General features: G+C 36.6%; 1 protein-coding gene and 1 long non-coding RNA gene across 4 annotated transcripts in view; one reads left to right on the forward strand and one right to left on the reverse strand.

Annotated features, from left to right (window-relative positions):
• LOC119238541 (uncharacterized) overlaps positions 1–14,741 on the forward strand; it is a 105,975-nt gene that overhangs the window by 67,245 nt on the left and 23,989 nt on the right. The window contains exon 3 of one of the 3 annotated variants that reach the window (XR_008554010.1): positions 9,622–9,710. The exons of 1 other annotated variant lie outside the window; for it this stretch is intronic. This is a non-coding gene — a long non-coding RNA (uncharacterized LOC119238541). Of the gene's footprint in view, positions 1–2,688; positions 2,756–9,621; positions 9,711–14,741 lie in introns of those variants that run through there. One more of the 3 variants, XR_008554012.1, reaches the window with a different exon arrangement.
• The window catches only part of UBR1 (ubiquitin protein ligase E3 component n-recognin 1), a 116,911-nt gene that overhangs the window by 47,640 nt on the left and 54,530 nt on the right, over positions 1–14,741 (reverse strand). The window contains exons 23-29 of the mRNA XM_037502318.2: positions 13,933–14,035; positions 12,776–12,824; positions 12,239–12,393; positions 10,819–10,918; positions 8,618–8,727; positions 7,029–7,115; positions 5,166–5,347 (exon numbers count right to left, since the gene is read on the reverse strand). Coding sequence (XP_037358215.1) covers positions 5,166–5,347; positions 7,029–7,115; positions 8,618–8,727; positions 10,819–10,918; positions 12,239–12,393; positions 12,776–12,824; positions 13,933–14,035 — 786 coding nt within the window. The remainder of the gene's footprint in view (positions 1–5,165; positions 5,348–7,028; positions 7,116–8,617; positions 8,728–10,818; positions 10,919–12,238; positions 12,394–12,775; positions 12,825–13,932; positions 14,036–14,741) is intronic.

A 14,741-nucleotide genomic window follows, 5' to 3' on the forward strand; every position in this document is an offset into this window, starting at 1 on the left:
GAAATAGTAAGAGACTTACCTAATGACTCATCACTAGTAAGTACCAGAGCCAGGATTTAACCCAAGTGATATGTGGTTTCACAGGCTACACTCTGAACTCATCTGTAATACTGCCTCTCTGTACATGCTAAAAACTCCCTGAAATGTAGTATGTTATTCCACAAACTTTAAGTAACGTAAATGTTCATCATCAATGTAAATGAAACTACACAGCACAGATAGTTGTTGAAAAGTTGTTGAAAAGCAACGTATGGGGAAGGTTTACTTTTTGATCTCAGGACTAGGGAACATTACTGGATTTTAATGGATGAGGGGCCAGAGATGCTAAATGTCATACAATTCCTGGGGCATGAAAAATAACTTCTGCCCAAATGCCAGCACTGAGAAACACCAAGCTTGTTTTATAGGTACAAACTAAATACATGGAAGTTGCAGTACAGTACATAATATATGCAAAGAAAACAAAAGGCTGAAGACACAGTCATGTGCTACATAATGACATTTCAACCAACAATGGACTGCATATATGATGGTGGTCCCAACAGATGGTGGTCCCAATACAAAAGAGGTTTGTGTAGGAGGCGATTACCCCTTAAGTTTTATAAATATTCTCTATGACACTGAAAGACAAAATCACCTAACAATACATTTCTCAGAATCTCTGCCAATCATAAAAGTGCTGCATGACTGTATATAATTTCTATGGTTATAATGTTTGTATGTAATAGCATAGTAAAAATTCAAAGACGATATACATAAAAATGATAAAGTATCTCTAAGGAAGGGCAGAAAGGGGACTAGGATTTAGGTCAATGCTAAATGGAACTTCAGATTATCTCTAACATTTGAATTTTAAAAGGAAAATGTTCTAATATAATTATGTGATTAAAATTAAATTAAAAATTATAATTAAAATTAATTATGTAATTAAAAATATAAGAGAACACACTTGTAACTTTGAGACAGGAAAAGTCTTCTTAAACAAAATAGAAAAAGTTAAAATTCTAAGACTAATCTGTCTTTGTCAACAAAGAGAAAACTTCATTATTTTTTTTTTTTTTTTTTTTTTTTTTAATTTTCTAGAGGCATGTCTTATTTATTTATTATTTGTTTGTTTGTTTGGTTTATACATGCACTGGGTACAGTCAGAAGCGCGGGTGGGTGAGAGAATTCACCAGAGCCAGAGCGGGGAGCAGAGCAGGCAGAAGGACCGAAGGACACTGCTGAGGGGAGCAGCGGGCGGCAGGAGAGGTCTGCGCGCCATGTGGGACCCTCCTCCGGTGGCCGGGGAGCAGCCGGGGATTGAACCGGCTGCAGAGGCTGCAGGCAGCTTCGCAACCCAGCGCTCAACCGCTGCGCCACCGGGGAGGCCCGAAAACTTCATTATTAACATTAAAGAAATGAGCAAAATATGGGAAACATGCAACAAAGTATAGTATTCATAATTTTAAAGGCTGTCTACAAATTAATATGAAAAAAGCAAAGCACACAATAGAAATGGATAATTACATAAGTTAATATGTAATTCCCAAACAACTGAATGTAACAGGCTAGTGAACAATCATAAAAAGATGCTCAACCTAGAATTAACTAATATTCAGGAAAATTTGGACTGGCAAAAATTTATACTTTTTTTTTTTTATTTTTTTTTTTTTTTTTTTTTTTTTTTAATAGAGGCATGTTTTATTTATTTATTTATTTGTTTGTTCATTTGTTTTGTTTTTTGTTTATACATGCACTGGGCACAGTCAGAAGCGCGGGAGGGTGAGAGAATTCACCAGAGCCAGAGCGGGGAGCAGAACAGGCAGAAGGACCGAAGTACACTGCTGAGGGGAGCAGCGGGTGGCAGGAGAAGTCTGCGCACCATGTGGGACCCTCCTCCGGTGGCCGGGGAGCAGCCGGGGATCGAACCGGCGCCGCAGAGGCTGCGGGCAGCTTCGCAACCCAGCGCTCTACCGCTGCGCCACCGGGGAGGCCCACTTTTTTTTTTTTTTTTTTTTTTAATTTATACAAGCACTGGGTACAGTCAGAAGCGCGGGAGGGTGAGAGAATTCACCAGAGCCAGAGTGGGGAACAGAACAGACAGACCGACGAAATACACTGCTGAGAGAAGCAGCAGGAGGGGCAGGAGAGGTCTGCGCGCCACGTGGGACCCTCACTGGCGGCCGGGGATCAAACCAGCTCTGCAGAGGCTGCGGGCAGCTTTGCAATCCAGTGTTCAACCGCTGCACCACTAGCTAAGGCTCAAATATTTATACTTTTGATTATACATTTTCAAGTACTTCATATTAAATACTGGTGAGAATGAAAGAAATAGGAACTCTCAAACACTGTTGGGAATAAAATCCGGTAAAACTTCTTTGGAGGGCAATGTCATGGTGTCTATTAAAATTTTAAGTAATTATGATCTAATCCTTTTACTAATTAGATTCTGTAGTAGGTTCCCCTCTATTTTTAAACAGAAAAACTTTCCCTATTTTACTTGACAGGCAGGAATGCTGTGACCCAGTGGTCCTGCTACATAAAATACCTCTTCAAAAGACTAAAGGGGACTGCTGACAGCAGTCACAAGTGACAACTGTCCAGAAAATAAGTGAGGGACAATCCAGACCTTAAACTGTATTGCCACACTAATTCTTTTATCTTCCTTTAATTTTTACCTACTTTTCCCCTCTCCTCCACCAACAGATGGATCCCTTGAAAAATTCTACCAGGAGACTTCTCTTAATGAATTACTACTTACTGCCACCCAAGGTGAATTAAGCCCTTTATCTAGAGGAAGAACATTGCTATTATGTTAACCTTAGTGGATGGATAAGGTCCAAGATAAGAAAACTCCAAGAATGAGCCACCAGACTGAGGGAAAAGTTTCTCTTCAGGGAAGGGGGGTGTTTACAAGGAGACCACCCCATGGGCCCTTAACTGCTATATGGAATAGCATACAGCATTTGGAATTTGCATATTTAATTACATTATTAAAAATTTCTCATTTAAAGACCATTAAACTACAGCTACTCCTCAAAGAGGAACAACAGTTGGCCCAAACAACCCACCCTTTGGAGTCTGCCTACACTTCCTTCTAGAACCAACAAAAGCAATTATTTCGGGCACCAGCATTAGGGAGACGAGGCCCCTTAGATGGGACAGCTCTACATGCCACCCCAGTGTGAAGTAATTATGGAAGACTGAACTCCCCCCTTCAACTCCTCAAATGATTTTGGCCAGGATATGATGTGTGTGGGGTGGGAGGGGTCCTGTGAAGGGGTTGATGGAAGCTTAAGAGTAGAAAATTTCACAAGGCCAGGAATTACAAGTGGGGGAAGAGAGGATTATCAGTTATTACAGAAACTCAACCCAACCAGAACCCAAAGTGAAAAATTCTACAAAGAAATGAATTCTATCGGGCCTCCCCTGGTGGCACAGGCAATTGAGCACCGCGTTGTGAAGCTGTCTGCAGCCTCTGAAGCGCTGGTTTGATCCCGGCCACGCGGTGAGGGTCCCACATAGCACTGCAACCTCTCCTGTAGTGCCCGCTGCTGCCCTCAGCAGTGTATTTCGTCAGTCTGCCTGTTCTGTTCCCCACTCTGTCTCTGGTGAATCCTCTCATCACCCTCCCGCACATCTGGCCTGTACCCCGGTTCTTGCATAAATAAATCAATCTTAAAAAAAATAATAAAAAAAAGAAATGAATTCTATCAAAGAGCAGTAAATAAAAACACCCCGTGCTCTGGCAAAGTCTTGCCCTTCAAGACAGCTCTTTTTTTTTTTTTGTGGGACCCTTGCTGGTGGCCGGAGATCGAACTGGCACTGCAGAGGCTGCAGGAAGCCTCGCAACCCAGCGCTCAACTGCTGCACCACCAGGGGAGGCCCAAGACTGCTCGTTTTTATGGAGGCTCTGCGAAATTCATTCTCAGTGACCCAAGAACCCCACTCACCAAACCCCAACAGATTCTACCCTTGAGAAATACTTGAATAGCTGCACAAAGAGGCACAAAAAATGACACATTGTAATTAAGGGAAAATTGGGAAGGGAAAAACAAGGAAAATGTCCAAAAAATACAAGTCTTATTATTAATGTACACATCTGGAAATGCATAGAAAAGTTCTAGAATAATAATTATTTGTAACAATGGTTATCTATGGAGAAAGATAAGGGATGTAGGACATTCGAGTGCAATAGCCCTTAATTTTCTCTGAGTACATTTTTTACATACATGCTCTTGTCTTGATATACAGAGGTCTCTTTTTCATTGCTCTAAGAAAAAGTATCTTCATAGATAATACATAATATTTAGAGGGCTGAGAATTCTTATTGTTTAAAGTTTTGCATTTTTAGTTTTATTAGTCAACCAAGGATAGCTTACCTTTATATATTTTCCCCTTTAAAATATATAGTTTTTATTCTCTGAGGTCCTTGTTAACATGACTCAGCTTCAGGATTATAGACACATTTATAATGTGTCTACTATTATTGCAAATGGACACTCTCATAAAGTATCCACAATACACACTGTTTGAAATAGCAGTGGAAACTTATTAAAAACGAGCATAATGGGATGCATTTAAATTGGAATGCTTTTCAAGGTACTGTTAATTTGCCTCCCTCTTCCCTTTTCTTAATGTATCTTTATAACATTCCACAAAGCTTGGCTCTCAGAAGGTTAACTGATTTCCTCAAAAGCACTCCAAAGTCAGGTCTCAGAAAACCAGATCCACTAATTCCCATTTCAGTGCACTATCCATGACAATTACTATAAGCACTGTCTGCTTTCTCTTTAAGAAAAAAGAAAAACTAATATAAGGTCATTTTTTTTCAATCTGTAATAACTGCAGTCATTTTCATCAGAAATAAAAATGATGTGGAATATGTAAAATGATATGTAGGTGTTTATCTAAAAAAGCCCAAACACACAAGGTATCATTTCTACTTCTGTGGTTCCCATTTTCACATCTTTCTGTGAATAAAGGTCCCCAACATAACTTTACTGCACATTTAAACTGCTTATCAACATAAAACTATATTCAATAAATACCTTAGAACCTCCACTGTGCCCTTCCTAGCTTAAATATGGTGTCATTTCTCTAACTACAAAATATATTTTGGAAAAGTTAAAGTGAGTATGCAATTTTTCTTTCAAAAAACCGAGTTGGTATTTTGTTTTTACCTCTCTTCCTCCATAATGGAATCTTCTTTCCCAGACATTTCCAATGTATTGTCATACATGAGTTTGTGAGTTTCAATGAAGTTTTTCTGTAAGGCAGACATCTGAGCCATTATCTTCTGGCGATGCAGTCTAGCAGCTTCAGCTTTTCTTTTTCGTTCTGCTTTTTCTTTATCATGTGTAATCTGGATATTATGAAACAAAATTAGGAGGATTTACTGCTAAAATTTACATATATTGCTGTCATGCAACATTTCCTAGAATAAAGATCTGATAATACTTGATTATCCCTTTAGCTTAATTCAATCTAACATCTCAAAATTAGCAGGCATGCCTTATCACATCACACTATTTATGACTCGGTTATTTCAATAATTTAACATAAAAGGCCAAGTACCTTAAATATCTTATAAACTGTCTTTTATACTCATGGCATTACAATAAAAAAGTGAAACAAAATTTTAAAATCATTTGTCACTCATTTTTAAGCATTGATATATATCCAATTTAAGTTGAATTAATGATTGATCTGATAGTTACTGCTAAATACATTGCTAAGACTAACAATATTACATAGGTTGTGCCTTTTTAAAAAAAATTTAAAAAATATTTTTATTTTTTGTGTGGAAGAACTGTGGTGTAGGCCAAAGATGTGGGGACTAAGAGGATTCACCAGGGAGAGTGGGGAGCAGAACAGGCAGATCTACTGAAATACACTGCTAAAGAGAACAGTAGGGCAAGAGAGGAGAGGTCTGCTGTGCCATACGTGGGTTAGCTCTCTGCCTGGGGATCAAACTCAGGAGGTAGAGGTGATAGTGCTGAGACTTAACCCCTAGACAAGCAGGGAGGCCCCCTTTTTATTTTATTTTTTAACTTAAATGTTTAACTTTTAGGAAGGATAGTTAATAACCACAAGTAATAATATTTGAATAATTTTAAGATTAGAACAGTCCTAATTTAATTCATTATATAATAAAAATTTATAACCTAAACAGTACTGCATTTCATTGAATCTAAGATGTCACACCTTTATGTTACATTCCACTAAGAATGCCACTGTCAAAATTGTAAGAAATAATTGATTGTAAGACATATTCCAATTTCAAATATCTAAATATTTAAAAATTAGTTAAATATGTTTAAAATGTGCTACTTCTAATATAGCTCCATTGTAAATCAGTCTCCACTGCTTTTGCAAAATTCTTGTATCATACAGGATAACTACGTAACAATTACTACTAATATCTGTGGTATAAAAACACAACGAACTGGGCCTCCCCTGGTGGTGCAGCGGTTGAGTGCTGGGCTGCGAGGCTGCCCGCAGTCTCTGCAGCACCGGTTCGTTCCCCGGCTGCCGGCGAGGGTCCCACAAAAATAAATAAATAAACAGGGCCTCCCCGGTGGCGCAGCGGTTGAGCGCTGGGTTGCGAAGCTGCCGGCGACCTCTGCGGCGCTGGTTCGATCCCCAGCTGCTCCCCGGCCACGAGGGTCCCACATGGCGCCCAGACCTCTCCTGCTGCCCGCTGCTCCCCTCAGCAGTGTACTTTGGTCCTTCTGCCTGCTCTGCTCCCCGCTCTGGCTCTGGTGAATTCTCTCACCCTCCCGCACTTCTGACTGTACCCAGTGCATGTATAAACAAAGAAACAAACAAACAAACAAACAAATAAATAAATGTAAATAAATAAATAAATAAACAAACAAACAAACAAATAGTTTAAAGATTTAAAAAAAATAATAAAAAAACACACAATGAACAAAAGAAGATGGGTATCTCATATACTTTATCACAGGTTCCTTCTAACAAAAAGAAATAGCTTACTGTTAACAAAGACAGATATGAATATCACTAATATTATAATGATATACCTCATCATTCCTAATTGAGTCTGATCCTGATGTAGTTGCTACAATTAAACAAGATTTTTCTCTTAATCGCTTCACTGTGTCAAACATCTGAAAAACAAAGGAAATATTAAAAGTTATGGTTAGATCAACCAGGAACAGAAAAATTCACTAATCTCATTTTATCAACATGTCTCCAAATGTCTTTGACTTAAACTTTAAACGTATATTAAGTGACTCCTGACTGTAATAAACACCTCTCATAGTCATTTAGAAATCCAGATGAGGAGGAGGTTGTGACTAGCAAAATTAGCTGATTTAGTCTGCTGCTGTGAACAACATCTGCTTTTTTTCTGGGTAGAAGTATTTAAAATTTAAAACATTTTTAGTGCAAAGACATATAAAGACAAAACCACAAAACGGAAAGTGAAATTTTCTCCTCCTGATGCTAGTCCCTCTCCCCAAAATCAACTAAAATATTTCCTTCCATGAGAAATATTATTGGAATACATGTTTCTTTATATTTAGATACATTCTCACTAAAAGCAATCCTACTAAAAATACTGTGTCACATCTTTCTTCACCTATTTATCCTTGGAGATGCTTTCACATCAGGTGATACAATTGTATCTCATTCTTTCTAACATATCAAAGTTTCAGTAATAGAAGGGCACATTCATACAACTTCTTTACATTTTATAGTAGGCTTAGTCTCCTATGGAAAAACCTCCCACAAAGAACTTACAACATAGCTTTACATTAACCATTTGGGTAAAATACCTAAAATTTGTAAGAAAAGGTACTTAAACTTCGTATATTTTGTCAATAAATTTTGGTATTCCATAAAAAACTGAATTTTCAGGCATAGATCTCCAACTTATAGAGCTCTACTATGTCTACAGGATATAAATGTTGGAATAAATGAGAGTTTAAATTTATCTTTTTAATAAATGTAGAATAGTTATCTACTTATTTTGTTTGTTTTGTTTTATATTTTTTAATGCTTATATTGGTAAAGTTAACACAAATACTAAAACATTTATGAAATCTACTTCAAAAGAAATCTTAATAACATCATCTTATAGTTAGTTACATGTCCAATTATATCAAACTAGCTCAAAGAGCATGAGTAGTAAAATGGACTGACTTCTTGAAGTAGTAACAGTGCAAAAAAAGTCCAAGTAATAGGAATGTGGAAAATAACCACATACATTCTAATTGTCAAACCAATATTTAGTTTATAAATTCAAAATACTTTAACAAAAAATATCTTGATATTTTCTCATTTATTGTCTGTACCTCAACTAAAGTGTATGCTCCATGATAACAAGCATCTTGTCTGTCTTGTTCAGAGTCTAGAATTGAGCATGGCAGATAGTAGACATTTAATACATGTTGAATGAATAAGACACAATTAATAAATCTTAATTCATTAAAAAAAGCCTTTACTAAAACATAGGAAATATAGAATCATTAAAATGAAAAAACATGAGTGAGCATGAAAATGAGCAGTAAATGACTTTATAATCAAAAAATACAGTGGTTTAATTTTAAAGGCAAATGGAGGACTCTTCAATACTTAAATCAAGATATAGCTTATTTTACAGGTTTACCTGGAGTATCCATGTTATCATGTCCTTCTGGCCCTCTAACTGGGGAATTCCTTTGAGTTTTTCCAAAAGCATTTGTATATTCTGAGCATTCATGGCTGAACTTCCCAATCCTGTTTTAAAACACAAAAATTACATTTTCATAAATACACAATTATGTACAATTATATAAAAAATATTATTCACATTGATATGCTAAGTTTACAAATCAATTTCTTAACTATAATAATGTTTCAAAGGTAAGAACTATAAATACTAAAAAAGCCTCTGTAGTGCTGGTTCCATCCCCGGCTGCCGGGCGAGGGTCCCACATGGCGCGCAGACCTCTCCTGCCGCCCGCTGCTCCCCTCAGCAGTGTACTTCATCAGTCTGCCTGTTCTGTTCCCCGCTCTGGATCCGGTGAATTCTCTCACTCTCCCGCATTTCTGACTGTACCCAATGCTTGTATAAATAAATAAATAAATAATAATAATAAAAAATGAAAGTTATAGTGTATAAATAGAAAATGAGAAGTTTTTCACTTTTTGGTCTTAAAATTTTGTCCCTGGAATATGCTTTAAAAAAAATTATCTACTCTCATGCCCATGGCCGCCGAGCAGGAGCCGGGCGAGCCCGGGAAGGGAAAGGTAAAATTAGAAGATCATGTGATGCTGGAGTAGGAGGATTTTTCTTAGTGACTTTAGGATGCTGGTTCCATTGTAGGTATAACTATGCAAAACAAAGAATCCAGGAAAGAATTGCCAGAGAAGGAATTAAAAATAAGATTTTATATGAAAGTACCCACCTTGATCCTGAAAGAAAACAAACCAATGGCAACAGCAGCAGCTGAGCAATCTCAGGCATAGAACACCCAAATACAACGGAAGTCAGTGTGAAAAAAGCTGAGAGCAACTATAAAAAAACCTACCTATTATGTACCATAAAGCCTTCAATCAAGTAAAAAAAAAAAAAATTATCTAAATCATGTAGCCTTTAATAAAAATCTAATCTAAGCCTATTGTTTTAAGTTAAAAACAGATGGGCCTCCCTGCTGGTGCAAGGAGTTGAATGCAGCACTGTGAAGCTGTCGCAACCTCTGTGGCATGAGTTCGACCCCTGGCCAGGGAGCTACCCACATGGTGCAGCAGACCTCTTCTGACTCGTCCGCTGCTACCCTCAGCAGTGCTTTTGGTCCGTCTGCCTGTTCTGCTTCCCACTCTCTCTTTGGTGAATCCTCTCACCCTCCCGCGCCTCTGGCCTATACCCCAGCTATTGTATAAATAAAAAATAAATCTTTAAAAAAAAATGTAAAACATATTACCATTCATTCAGACGTCTACAATAATTTAAAATTCAAGAACATTAATTCTTCTTTACATGGGTAGTATGAAAGTCAGTTGATATAGCAGCAAATACTTGGTAATGTTGAGATTAGGAATGAAAGTAGGAAATCATCAATGTATATTGCATCAATAAAAAGGTTATAGTAATCAAAACAGAACAAACACAGACATACAGACAAATGGAATATAACTCCAAGTCCAGAAATAAACCTACACATTTATGGACAGTTAATCTATAATAAAGGAGTATACATTGGAGTATACTTTCTTGTATGGATGGTCTTTTCTTTCTGGATGGTGTCACACACACACACACACACACACACACACAATGGAATACTACCTAGCTATATAAAAAAAGATTAACTCTTGCCTTTTGCAGAAACATGGATGGAACTGCAGAGCATAATGCTAAGTGAAATAAGTCAGGAGGAGGAAAGATGAATACTGGATGGTCCTTCTTATAAGTGGAATATAGAGAAACAAAACCAAGGACCAGACAAAACCAATCCAATAATAAAACCTTGACATTTGACTACAAAACTCAGGCATCCAGAAGGGGAGGGGAGTGGCATGGTGGAGGATTACTAGGGCACTGATGGTGGGCATGGTGTGAAAATATACATCTGTAGAAGTGTGAACCTATAACCCCAAAGTAGATACAACTTCACTTCAATAAAGATAACTGGGGGGAGAAAGTTATAATAGGTTATTTAAAAATATATTTCTCTTAAAATATTAGTTAAAAAACAAAGAAAGTAGGAAAAAACAATTTCAGAATTTTGTTTTAAGGATTGACAGATTAAAACTCTATAAGATTGAACTTTCAATTATGAATCAGTAATTAGCTGAAACTGTGTTGAAAATGATACTAAAACATACTTGAAGCCTTATGGTAAAAGTCAAATGTCACTTCTTCTTCAGGAGCTTTTTGAAGCTGTTGCTTCTCTTCTAGTAAGCCTAATGCAAGAATATGAAATGCCTGAAGGAAGAAAATATGAGAAGATCTTTTAAATTGTGCTTCTTCAAGTAAACCTATTTTAAAAGAAGGTATAAAAATAAGCAATCTGATAAGTAAAAAATGGGCAAAGGTTATAAACAAGCAGTCCACAGAAAGATAATGGATAAATACACACATGGAAAATGTTCAACCTCACTTAAAGAAAAGTGATCTGATACAAGATCACTATGTTTTTCATCTATCAGAGTGGTAAAAGCTTCATAGTTTAGTAAAATAGAGCTGGCAAAGGTGTTGGCAAAAATGCATTTTTTTTTTTTACCACATTTGTGACAGGAAAGTAAAATCAGTGTATCATTTTTTGGAGGTCAATTTGACAACACTTCTCAAAAATTTAAAGGAATACAGATTTAGTATTAGGAATTAGTAAAATAGATATACTCACTCAAATATGCAAAGATGTTTGTACAAGGATATTCATTTTAGTGTTCGTATACAAACACCTTTGAAAACCCTGAATGTCTATTAACAGGAGACTAAACGTACAATGAAATATGCAGATATCAAAAATGAGGTAAGCCTATATGTGCTAATGTGGAATGATTTCCAGAAGATATACATATTTAACAGTGTTTATGTCCTAGGCAGATCACAAGGAGGCAGGGAGAGAAATTTTAACTTTTGATTTTAAATATATCTCTATGGTTTGAAATGTTTTACTGCATTTATGTACCATGGTTATAACAAGCTGAGATACACACAAAGTGTAACAACATTTAGACCCTCTAGACCAACACAGTTAAGGAAAAAAAAATTTAGTTAGGCGGGTTTGCTAAACATATATCTAGTTACATAATACAAGAATGCCAAAAGTGGCATAGTATCAAAAATAAAAAAGCTGCTTCTACTTAATGAGTTCATTCATAACCATTCTATAATTATATTTATACCCATTTTACCAATGGGGAAAGAATTCTTTGCTCCTAAATGGAAAGTGGGGTAACCCAAGATTTAAACTTAGATTTGCCTGTCTTCAAATTTTTGTTATATCATCTCCTCATAATACAAGTAAAACATAGAATGCTATGATGCAGTAATACCATGCCAATTTATTATTAACAGGAGCAGGCCTTTTTTTGTTTTTAAATATAAATCATTCCCAAGAGTAAGGATGCTAAAAACATGAGACTGTGTCACTAATGAAATTGATACCACTTGCAAACTATTTTAAGGACCTCTAGGTCTATGGCTCCAACTGAAGTTAGAAAGTTAGATCAAGGAGCTTCTTCAGATTCCCAAGAAGTCTAAGAATTGAAGTACAGAAAATATTTCAGATCTACATACCATCTGGAGCATCCCTTCAGTCCACAAGTTAGAGTCTGTGTCTATTGCCCGCTCAAATATGGTTCTGAGAATGTACATCATGATATCACAATTGAGAAGGTTAATCACTTTGCTGAAAGCAGGGCAGAATTCAGGAGGTGGTGGTGGTGGTAATGCTATAATGGGTGGGAGATGGATGGCAGAAGAGACAAAAAGGTACATTTTTATTTGAGCTATTCTACATGCTAAGTTAAAAATGTCAAAATAATGGACTATATGCAAAATACTACATAATTTCTGTTACCTTTAAAGCAAGGAAAACATCATTATCTAGGGAAATGTGAGTTACTATGTCAGTCACCGAAAATAAACTCCATTTGCTATAAAAAACTTTTTTGCACCACTGATCTAGGCCATATTATAATATACAAGCAAGTCTTGCATTTCTATTAGCTACCCACTCTCAAAAAAGAACAAAAGCAAGGCACTATATACTTTATTGACACAAAACCACAAAAAAATAACCAAAATGAGTCAATTCAAAATCTCACTTTTTACCTTCATCTTTGTTTTCTTGTTTTCTCCTTTTCTTCTGCATGTGTTCAGCCTATATTTGTTTAAAAACAAAAAGCAGAAAAAAAAAAAAAACTATCTTAAAATATGCTGCTTGGCAAACATGAAACAAACTGAATACTTTGAAGCACTCAGGAAAGATCTACCAAGCAAGCAAAATACTTTCCATATTGAAATATGTATTCAAAATGCTACCTTGCCCAGAAACAAAATGGCTACCCTGTGGATGACCACTGCAAACCAGACTGGTAATAGCCCTCATCCAGAATTTAGTCTCCATTCATTCAGTCAACAATATTTACTCAGCAGTGCCTATTATATACAACGTATGAGACTATGGGATATAAATTATTCATTTTATAAGGACAATGCTGGATACCACTTGATCAATTATGTGATCAAACATTATGACATTTTATACCTATTGATGGGATGCAAAATATCATCTAGGCAGTATTCTTGTTCAACTATGTTTAACTTGAATCTAATCAAGAGACAACAATCAGAGATACCTCCAGAATATAGGGTACTCTAAAAGACATCTGTATTCTATAAAAATGTTATGAAACAAAGAAAATGATACTAAATTAAAGGAGGCTATAAAAACATACACCAAATGAAGGGCTTGACTAAATCATCTTCCTCCTAAGATAAAGGATATTTTCTATATTATCAGAATTTGAATATTGCCTATATACTGAATAATACTGTTCACTCAATTTTAATTTCTTTTTTTTTAAGATTTATTTTTTATTTATACAAGTGCTGGGGTACAGGTCAGTGGCATGGGAGGGTGAGAGGATTCACCAGAGACAGAGTGGGGAGTGGAACAGGCAGATGACCGAAATACACTGCTGAGGGGAGCAGCGGGTGAGACAGGAGAGGTCTGCCACGCCATGTGGGAATCTCCCTGGCCGGCAGGGAATCGAACCCGCATTGCAGAGGCTGCAGACAGCTTCACAGGATTGTGCTCAACCTGCTACACCACCGGGGAGGCCCTCAATTTTAATTTCTTGCGCAAGTTAATGGCCCTAACTTTAATGAGCATATAAAACTACAGGAAAATTAGGAATTTTTTTCTGTGGAGTTAGAAAGCATAAAGCATTTTTGTTTTATTTACTAAAGAGGATAACTTTTCATACCTTGCTATGCTGTGTTTTGGAGTAATGATAAAAGTACATATTGAAGTCTTTCAACGATTCATCTTTCAGTTCATAAACTCCATGACCTGAGACACCTGGCTTCCTAAATAGACAGAAAATAAAGAAATAGACAGAAAATGAAATGCAGTGTTCTTCAAATATAGAACAAAGACATAATAAGAACTTTAGTCAATATCTAGAGGAAAATAAAATCATACCTCATTCAGCTTGCTTAAAATGAGACAACAAATTTCATTCCATCATCAGAACTAAACATCTACATTTTTTTTTTGTTTTTTTTCTTTTTTTAATTTTTATACAAGAACCAGGGTGCAGGCCAGATGTGCGGGAGGGTGAGAGGACTCACCCGAGACAGAGAGGGGAACAGAACAGGCAGACAGACCGAAATACACTGCTGAGGGGAGCAGCGGGCAAGACAGGAGAGGTCTGCTCCTCCATGTGGGTATCTCCGCAGTCGGTAGGGATGGAACCGGCACTGCTGCGGACAGCTTCACAGCACCAAGCTCAACCGCCTGCGCCACTAGGGAGGCCCAACATCTACATTTTAAGTTCAAAGTCCTAATAACAGCAAGGTTGTGTTCCATAACCATGAAATTCAAAAAATTTGAGGAAGTTTATACTATAGAAACCTAATCCCATGCACTACTTAAACCCCTGACGCTTCTCTATTATAGCCACTTAAGTAAAAGACTGCCTTTTCAACTAAAACATTCTGTATTGTCCAAGGTCAAATCTAAAATGGTAGTAAGACATCATGACCATAGCAAGATGTACAAGAAAATACTGTG

Source organism: Talpa occidentalis, unplaced genomic scaffold (genome assembly GCF_014898055.3).
Source record: "Talpa occidentalis isolate TD23 unplaced genomic scaffold, MPIMG_talOcc4v2.1 talOcc4.11, whole genome shotgun sequence".
NCBI lineage: Eukaryota > Metazoa > Chordata > Mammalia > Eulipotyphla > Talpidae > Talpa > Talpa occidentalis.